We start from the raw sequence: 10,027 nt of genomic DNA on the forward strand, positions 1-10,027 counted from the left end.
TCAAGGGATAAACTCTGCATGCACAAATTACAGCTTCCTTTTGTCTAAGCCGGAGGTTTACCCTGATAAGTGATCTCATTTTTACTTCTGTATATGTTTTTTCACTCTCCAATTTTAATCCTTTCACTTTTTTGGTTTTAGTTTCTAAAATATTTATTTTATAGTTTTCTTCATCTCCTAGTGGCTGGCAAAAGATGACTGAAATCAGAAGGATGCTTCCAAAGCAAAGAAGATCAGAGGCCATGTTGTTAGTTGCACTTACAGCCTCTGGGCCAAAAATTTTGCCTTTACTTTAAAATAATCAGGATTTTGTCATCCCAGTTAACCTGTCAGAGTAAAGCTTTGCCATTAATTATTACAAATGTGGTTCTGTATTTGTTTGGAGTAGTAAAATATAAGTGACTTTAATAGTTTCAAGCTATTATTTATGTGTAAATTGCATGATTTGAGGTATTCAGGTTGTAACCGTATTGGTCTAGAGGCAAAAGGAATTAGATAGCACCTCTACCACAAGTTCTGCTTCCTTTTGCGTGATCTGATACATTTTTACTTTTAAAAATACAGGTTGTTTTACATATTTGACTGATTTCCCATGCCATATCCTTCTTTGCAATTAAAATATTGTATTCTATAACTTTTCCCTTTTTGAACTAAAGCTTTTTGTCATGGCAAACACCCAGCATTCATAGGTCTAATTATCATAGTGTTTAAAGTCTTTCCTGCTACTAAATAAAAAAAAAAAAAAAAGAGCCCTAATGTGACTCCAGTGAAGTCACCTTTCCTTGAGGGAACATATTGCCACACAAAAGAACCTCCCATCTAATGGGTTTCTCCAACATCTCTGCCAAAAAAGGTGTCCCAAACAGAAGTAAAAAGCTTGTTGGACTCTCTGTGTTCTGTTGCACTACCTTCCCAATAGGAATCAGTACAATTAAAGTTCCCCCAAATCCACCTGGTCCTGTGATTTTATTAACTTTAGCTGCTTCAGTTGTTTAAAAAAAGCTTCATCTACCTTCTTCTCCTGGTTTAGTGGTCTACAATAGATACCCACCACAATGTCAGCCCTTGTTATTTTCCCTTTTTATCTTAGCCCAGACACTTTGAATAAATCTACTTCCTACTTCGTATTGGACCTCAGGACATGTGCACAGCCCCTTAATATGCAAGGCCACACATCCTCCCTGTCCAGTGCTGTACCCATCCATATCAATAATCCCATTAGATGAACTATTCTACCAGATTACAGTTATCCTTACCATATCATGATTTACGAAATTACTATACAACTGAAATGATTATGAAGGTAACCACTGAGGGTAGGTAATTAGAGAGGTAATGAATTTAAAGCATGAAGAAATATTGGGAAACTTATGAACACAAACAAAGAAACTCCGGAACTGCAAAGAGAAATCATAAGTGCAAAAATTCCTAAAACACCTTTTCACAATAAGGTTTCTTCAAATAAGTAATGAACCAAAGGTGATTTCTGATTTATTTTCAGTTACTAAGACATGGCATACACTTAATTGAAGAGTTTGCACTTATTGGAACAGTGATCTACAAAGCTAAATGCTATGAAGCTAAAAAAAATACTGGGCTTTGTGAAGTTTGGGCATCTGGTCCCAAAGGCTAGATAACAGTTAGAAGAGATTGAAGAAAAAAGGTTTCTTCCAAGTTGATTAATACTACCTTGTGCCTTGTGCTTGAGACTGAAGACATAGTTCTGTTTCATTTTCAGATCTTCTGAGTTTTGTTTATGTTTAGCATTGTTTATAATGGCATTTTCCTTAATCATTAGACTATTTGAACATCTTCCATGTAAAATAAATTGGCAAGAAAAGATCCCTTGTGGACTTCATGTAGCCTCTGGTTCTTCTCCCTTTTGGGTTGCTTTCGGTGCAAAATGATCTTTTTTTTTTTCTCCTTCTCATTTCTTAAATTATGAATTCCATTGCTTTCAAGTTTTTGGTTTTAAATGTTGAGGTAAGTCCACTGTTGTCATTTAACAAACAACCAGTTTTTTAATTTTTATTTCTATAAACCTGTATTGTAGTTAATAAGATTGCTAAACAACTGCCCTCATAAGTATAATATGTTGTCCTAATCATGGTTTTTAAATTATTTTTCCCTTCATTTCTTTCATTGGTGGCCATTTTGTACCTTACTGTGAAGTATGAAGACAGTCCTGGATCAAAAACTTGTTCTGTCACAGGCATGCTTTTTCTTTATGTGAAAGAGAACTCACAAAATCTGAAAGCATAGTCGTACCTGTGCTGAGCTGTATATGTGCAATAGTTCATCTATGAAGATGGGACCTTACATAGTAAATAATAGGAGCTGGGGATTCTTGAGATACGTTTTTTGCCCGATCCTATTTTACAGGACTCCTGCCTATAAATCTGAGTCTGGGAACATTTTAATTGACCTGAACAATTGTTAATTAGATATTATAAGCATCTGCTACTTTACAGGAAGATCAATAGGAAAGTGTTTTTCCATGCTTTTTGGGGATATTTGTATGCGTCACTTATACTGTTTCTTTAAAGCAGCATGACCTTATGGGATATCTAATTCTGTTTTTAAAAACCTGCTCCAGGATTTTGCATTCCCTCTTTTAAAGCTGCACTCCCAGAAGTATCTTTAGACTATGGCGGTGGAACATCAAGGTTACGTGCAACTTTTTTGTTCTGATATTTCCTTTTGCATGTGAAAGTGTTCTTTGTTTAGCTCATTTTGGTAATTCTGTATTTTGTTTTAAATAAGTCACCTGTACCCATTCACTGGCAATCATCTTATTGTTTTAATGGAATTATTCCAGTTGTTGCTGTATCTATTATGTTATTCTCCTTCTTCTTTTTGCTCCACTTCCAAAATAAAAGGCAATTGAGCAAAAATATATCCAGTATGGTGGCACTGGCTGATAAAAAGAGAACATAATTCAAAATGCTTTATTCATTTTTCTAATGGTATCTTGTAAGCCAGGGTAGGCAACGTTTTTTGGCTGGAGTGCCTAAAAAAACACAATGTTTACCTTGGAAGGTTCCAGAGTACCAACATGTCAGAGCCTGCAGCAGCGCTTGCAGCCTCCCACTTACCTGCTGGGAGCAGCCTGGGCTCCGTGGCTGGCAGCAGCTGCTTAGAACCTGGGCTGTCAGTGGTGTGCCAAGCAAAATGGCCTTGCGTGCCATGCTCGACACATGTGCTGGGGGTTGCTGACCCCTGTTGTAAGCTTTTCTATTTAAAGTAGTCTCTTAAAATCAGAAAGTTTAATATGAACTTCAAGGTGTTAAAATGGTTTCAAATATTGGTAGGTATACTATTACCCGTACAAATTTATGTGTTGGCAAATAGATTTTTTCCTTATTTCCTGAATAGCAAAACTTATATAATGAAGGCATTATTCCTTCTTTCCACTCTTCCCTTCTACCCTGCCTAATCTCTCTTTTCTCTTCCTCTTCCTTTACCACTGTCCCATTATTTCATTTGGGCAGATGCTGTTGTGTAGCTGTCAAAATTACCAAAAGAAAAATAGCTTGACACTTCTCTGATTCTGAGCTGTTCCTGCTATTGTGATGTTAGGTTAGGTCCCCCCGGGACATTCAACAGTAGCAGCCTTGTCAAGTTAATGTCTGGAGACAGCATTAGAGAGACAGAACATTTCAGGATCTAGCTGTTTTTCCTTCCCAATCTGGACATTCCCATGTGAGTAACTACAGGAGTGTAGTGTAATGCTGCTTGCCTGACAGCTCTAGACCTCTTCCAGACTTGGAGAAACTACGGGAAGCAAGCAAGCCAGAATAAGAACAGGCTTCCTACTGGTAAGATCTAAGAAACTGTGGAAGTGCTATTGCTTTAGTCACAAGACATGCCAAGATCAAGAAAATAAACAGTTTTAAAGAATATTAGACAACAAATGTTAATTCACACGTAATGTTCCAATTCAGCCAATTCCACAGGTGACGTTTCAGCAATATTGTTATTTGATAATGCTATAATGCTGAGTTCATGATCAAAACAAAAATGGAGAAGAGTCATGACCAGTTCTATTCTTCTTTTTTTGAGGAAAGGAGCTGCACTAGACCTCAATTTCTGTGGTATTCAGCAATATTAGCCAGGCATGTTAGCCTGATGGTTTTTGTGAAATTGTGTACATGAGTGGGCATGTCTACATGAGATGCTACATGGACATAGCAACAAGCTATGGCAACACAGCTCATCACTATGGTGACGTAGCATTGGCAGGTACTAACTGTGATGCTGCCACTACTGTGCAGTAGCAACGAAACTACTGTGCAGTAGGGTTGAAAACAACCCACAGCACTGATGAGAGTAAGCAGAGAGCTGGGTCATCTTCCAAAATAAAAAACTGCCTTCCTGAGATAAAGTGATCGGAAACAACAGTCCAAACAGAGACATTAGTTGTTCTAAAAGGGATGTTATGAACAATCATAATTAGGTTTAAGAGCTAAGTGTCACTTCACTGTGTGTCACAGGGCACCCCTACATGTGCTATATGACTGCAACGTACCCACCAGGCTAACTGCCCAATCAAGACATCTTGCAGTTAAGAGACACTTGAGTAATTCTCTCCAAGCAGAAGAAGTCCAGACCCCAATCCAGGAAGTGTGTGACTGGGGAGGAAGGAATCATTAAAGAGATCTCACAGAAGTTAGGGTGGGTGGTTCCCCTGTTCTGAATCCCTTCTTCACATTAGTTCTCTGTGACATCATATGACATCCCAGTGTGAAACCTTTCCCTTGACACCTATGGGAGGGCTTCCCTTGAAATTTATACCAAATATTCCTCTTGTTTCTACCCCCAAGTTCTCTCTGGACTTCACTATCATGTACTGCTTGTTTTGTCCCAGAGTAGTGGGGCAAGTGTATGTGGAAGATCTGCAGAGGGACACAAATGGCATCCTAAGTCTCTGTAACCATTTCACTGTGCTTAGTGGAGTAACTGAAAAATTCAAACAGTTCAAAGACCTGGCATTCTCTGGAGCAGAAGCAAAGTAATCTAAATATCTTGGTCTTTACGGAGAACCTAGTGGAAATTACTATGTGGAAGTAAAACATAGTAAGCCCTGGCATTTAAGATCAGTACCAAATCACAATTAGCAGCCTGAATTTCAGAATCATTAATCATTCTCAACTCTACTTGAAACAGTACCCCTGAAAACTATTCTTCAGGTTCATGGCACACAAGTACAGGCATTGCAAAGAACATTTTTTCCAACTATTTAGTTGACCTAATAAAAGATATCACATTTACCCAAAGAACCTTGCCTGCCTATGTCCTTAGACCAACACAGCTACAACCAAAAACCCTGGTCTTCACTGAAAAATTTCTGACTAGATCTGAGGACATGTAATGTAGAAGGGAAGTGACTGACTTGACATGCACTCTCCTGCCATTCTAAAAGAAAGCTGATTGTTTTTGCTTTAAAAAGATTGATACTTGGAAAGTCTGAAAGCAGTAGGAATTAAGCCATTTAGGATGCAGGTTTAGGGAGGGGAAAGAGAAGAGGCCTTATGGGTAGAATGATGCTTAGAATCCAAGGTAATAGGAAATGGGATAGTGTAAGAAGACCAGTGTCAAGGAAGAATTGTCCAGTGTATTGAACAGTATGTAGAAAGGAAGAATTGTTATCTGGCACCAAAAGATCCATGCTACTTTGCCCAGCGTATGGCAGATGTAAATCTACCTGATCCATGCTATGAATCTACTTGATCCATGCTGAGCCTGAGACAGGATGCAGATCAGACAACCTAGCTTTCACCCACAGTTTAATTTAAAATGTATTAAAGTCAATGGAATAATTAACACCATCTTAAATAGAAGTGGATCAGAATTCAGTCAGAATGAGAAGTATTCAAAGAGCATACATAGACATGTGGGAAGTATTAAGTATGACTTTTATCTACCCTCTGCCCCAGTTCATGTGCCTCTTTTGGCAAAGGGAGAGAGGGGAGGGTAAGAGTTATTGCAGGAAAACTATGATAATATTGGTAATGTTGTAACCCTGATGGTCCAGGAATTATATGGGAGACAAGGATTTTTGGGGGTTCATATATTTTATTGGACGAGTGTTTCATAGTTTCAAAGTTGGTAGGGTCGGAAGGGACCTGAGCAGATCAAGTCTGACCCCCTGCCCTGGGCAGGAAAGAATGCTGGGGTCAGACGACCCCCAGGGTAGGAGTGAGCACCACTTCCCTTGGAAGCTGGTTCCAGATCCTAGCCACCCTGACTGTGAAGTAGTGCTTCCCAATGTCTAGTCTGAACCTACTCTTAATCAACTTGTGGCCATTATTCCTAGTTACTCCTGGTAGTAATGGCATAGTTTGAATAAAGTTTAGACAACCTTTGCATTGAAAAGCTTGTCTAAACTTTGGCCCAGTGATGCAGTTGGCCCAATAAAAGATACCAACCTCCAAAAATCCTTGTGTCCCGTAAAATTTCTGGACAATCTTTTATTGACACCATTTGCACTAAGCTTTCTATTTTCAGAGGTTTGTATTCTTCTGTTGACTTGAGGATGGAGAAAACTTTTCTACATGGCCTGTCAGAAGGTTATGCTGAAATCCTGAGCAGAAAATCCCTTCAGCCACCTGAGTTAAAAAGGGGGAGAAGAATGGGAAACAATTGATCAAATAACTTTTTCTTGTTAAAGCAGATCTATAGCAAAACTAGAAAACTAGCTAAACTTCTGACACAAATAGGATTCAGGGAATGCATCTACATGTGCCACTATGGTGCCACTGTTACTGCACCATCATGTAGCACAGTTATTTTTAGGCACAATATGTCGTTGTAGTGATGCGCTATAATGGGGGAGCACATCAATACGACATAGCTGCATCATGGTTTTTGCCCGTGGACTTACATCATTATAATGAATTGCTATGGCGATGTAGCATCATGCGTAGACATGCCGAGTGAGGACACATCAGTTCAGGGGAAATGTTCTTGCTTTGACAGTGGTGACCATATGACAATTGTGCACAACAGAAAAAATTAGTAAGATTGCCCTTTTTTAATGAGGGTTGGACAAAAAAATAGTCCAATGTCACTAAATCATCTTGGACTTGAAAATTAACAAGGACTCTCACCTCTTCAACTACAATTGTTGGTGATAAGAATTTTGTAGGTCAAAACCTGCCCTCCTCTATCCCTGTTTAAAATTTACTGAATGTTGTTCTGCTTCTATTAACTGGACCTGAATTTATTACTGTGATCTCAACTTGAGCTAAATTTTCCATTAACACCTGTAGCTACCCTCTTTCTTCCCTCTCAGCATCGATTATTCTTCATAAAATTATACTGTTTCTACTTGGATGCCTATTGCAATAGTTAGGATTCTTAGTTTAGACACTGGGGTTTGAACGTCTTGAGGTAAGTAAACAATCTCTTTATGTGTATGAAAGCTTCTAGCTGTTTTCATTCTCCATGGCAACAGGAGTATAAAGTGATAAGAACTTGTTACTAAAGTCGATTGCATATATACAGGGAGCAGATGTCATGAGAGAGAAAAATGCATTTTTAGTTTTTCAGAGTAGGACTGCACTCTAAGTCTACATTGGTGTACATTTTAAAGATAGAGGTATATATATCCAGATAGGTGCATAAGGCAGGAGCTATGAATCCATAACCTGGGCTAGTGAGGATCTATAAAGTTTTGAACTTTGAACTTGAATGAGGGCCTTCAAGATCACTGCAACCTAGGGAAATAAAGTACTGATGAGAGCTGTGATCTGCATGTTTTCTACAAGAGGTGAGGACTGAGCCAAGCACTTGTGCTGCAACCAGATTCCCGCTCTTGAAGACAGGTGATAGGTGATATTTGAACTTAAGGCTTTAATGTTTAAATGTTTAAGCCTCGTAGTTGCAAAACAATTAAAAATGGTGTGTGTGGACTAAAGTAGTAAACTTTAGGAAAGCACCTTGAAATAATTATTCTATTAAGATTTGAAGCGCCTTTCCATGTTCTCTGACTCCCTCACCTTGCTCGGAGCAATGGTATCATCACCTCAGCAAAATATTCTGAGTTTATCTACACCAACAAAAGGGGATATTAGATGACTTGTGTTAGCTAATTGAATAAACAACTCAAACTTCTCTTGCGTACATGCAGATTAAGACCTTTATACCACTATTGAAATGGTACATTAGGCTCACCTCTAGGGCAAGCTGAGATCTCCAGCCCTACAGTAAAAAGGTATTAAGCTGCATCTGCCCTAAGGTAAAGACTGTAGTAACCTTGTCTTATTCTAGTCCATATATACTCTGTGTGAGGGGAACTCCAGTTGCTGCCATCCCATGATGCAGTGATGCTGGGGACCTTCACAGAGAGGCCTCTGGGTGACCAAGTATGGAGACTACTGCTCACTAAGGTGGCCTCAGCCTCTCTGACTGAGCAGCAAGTCAGGGGCTTTACAGTACATAACCAGAATAACTATCCTATATATTTAAAATGGTACACCCCTGAAATATAATTGCAGTTAAATTGTTTGTCACTATTAATATATCTTGCTTTGGGAAGCAAGTGAGCTATAGTCATATGTATACAGTACAAGGAAACCTTTATAGTAGTATAACTATGTACACAATTACTACTGGTATACAGCTACGACTGGTATATTAACAGAAAAAGTGTGACTGTCAGTTGAGAGAGCTTTTTTTTCCAGCATGGAGCCAGGCCTAAAGATGCATTATACTGTTAAATAGTTTATTACTGTATGGGAAGGGGCATAAGGTATACCTTTTATACTGATATTAACTGCAGTAGTAAGTGTGTTATTACTGAACTAGTTATATGGTGCACAAAGCATGTAGACCAGGACTATGATAGAGGAAGACTCTGCTTGGCCCCAAATGTAGCAGTGGTAGGTCAGTCACAACATCAGGCAAGGGTGAAGGGAAAGGGTCATAATGGCACTTGCTGGAGACCCTTAGTCTAACTGCATTTGAGCCCCTTAGTCCTAATGTATTGCTGAATGTAGATATGAAAGAAAAACGAGCTTTCGGTCTAAATACACTTGTGTATCTTTTTCAGTTAAGGTGCAACTTCTTTACCAAAGTGTTTTGGTACACCCTACCCAGTTTGGAGGGTTATTCACTGGTATAAAGGCATTACACACTGGCATTACTTTATTCCCTTCTCCAAAAGGAATAAGATATATTGGTCTAAAGGCCTTCTTAGACAGCGTGGCCTTGTCACCGTCCAAAGGACGATGCTTTGTGTGCACTGGGTGGCCCAGCTTCTGTGTGCAGGGGAGACTTAAGCTCTGGCAGCATTGATTCCCCTGGCCCAGGCTCTGTCTGCACAGATTGTCTTGCAAGATTAGAACTGCAGCAACTTCCATGCTAGGGGCAAAAGTCTTCCTCTGCATCACCTGTCTCGGCCTGGAGACCTGAGGTTTCCCAGCCGACTCCATCTCATTTCCCCACTTTTCTACCAACTGATAAGAGTGGGAGGGGTGTGGGTGGGCTGCTGTGTTGAGAGGGGGTTGTAGCAACCCATTCCCCTGCCCCATTACCCCTGACACGAGGCAGCTGGTCATGCTCCCTGGGGCAGGATGGCTGCCTGCAATGTGTGTGTAAGTGTAGTGTGCATATCGGGTAGTGTGTGTACATGAGTATGTGAGTGTATGTGGAAGTACAGCGTGTGTATGAGCATGTATAAACACATGCAAATATAGCGTATGTATGTGTGTGCACATGAGTGTATGTAAGTACTGTGTGTATGTGTATGTGCATGCGTTAGTGTGGTATGCTCATCCACATGTGCATGAGGGTATGTGAGTATATGTGTATGTGAATGTGTGTGTACGTGTGCAACATGTGAATGTATGAGTATGTGTACATATGTGTGCACATGTGCACATGTATGTGAATGTGCATGTGAATGTATGTGTACGTGTATACGTGTGTGCGCCAGAACCCCCGATTAATGGCAGGTCGCGGCGCGGCCGCATTCGGCCGCGCCGGGTACTTACGGTAGCTATGTGGCGCGCGCGGCGCGCGGCGG

The 10,027-nt window shown here is 39.9% G+C and overlaps 1 protein-coding gene across 1 annotated transcript in view; it reads left to right on the top strand.

Annotated features, from left to right (window-relative positions):
* Positions 1–2,632: 2,632 nt before the first annotated feature.
* HNRNPU (heterogeneous nuclear ribonucleoprotein U) overlaps positions 2,633–10,027 on the top strand; it is a 22,762-nt gene continuing 15,367 nt past the window's right edge. Inside the window, exon 1 of the mRNA XM_019549765.1 lies at positions 2,633–2,666. Within this exon, the coding sequence (XP_019405310.1) occupies positions 2,648–2,666 (19 nt within the window). The 5' untranslated portion in view covers positions 2,633–2,647. The remainder of the gene's footprint in view (positions 2,667–10,027) is intronic.

The sequence above is a fragment of the Crocodylus porosus genome, unplaced genomic scaffold (assembly GCF_001723895.1).
Source record: "Crocodylus porosus isolate Cpor-Errol unplaced genomic scaffold, CroPor_comp1, whole genome shotgun sequence".
Taxonomy (NCBI): Eukaryota; Metazoa; Chordata; order Crocodylia; family Crocodylidae; genus Crocodylus; species Crocodylus porosus.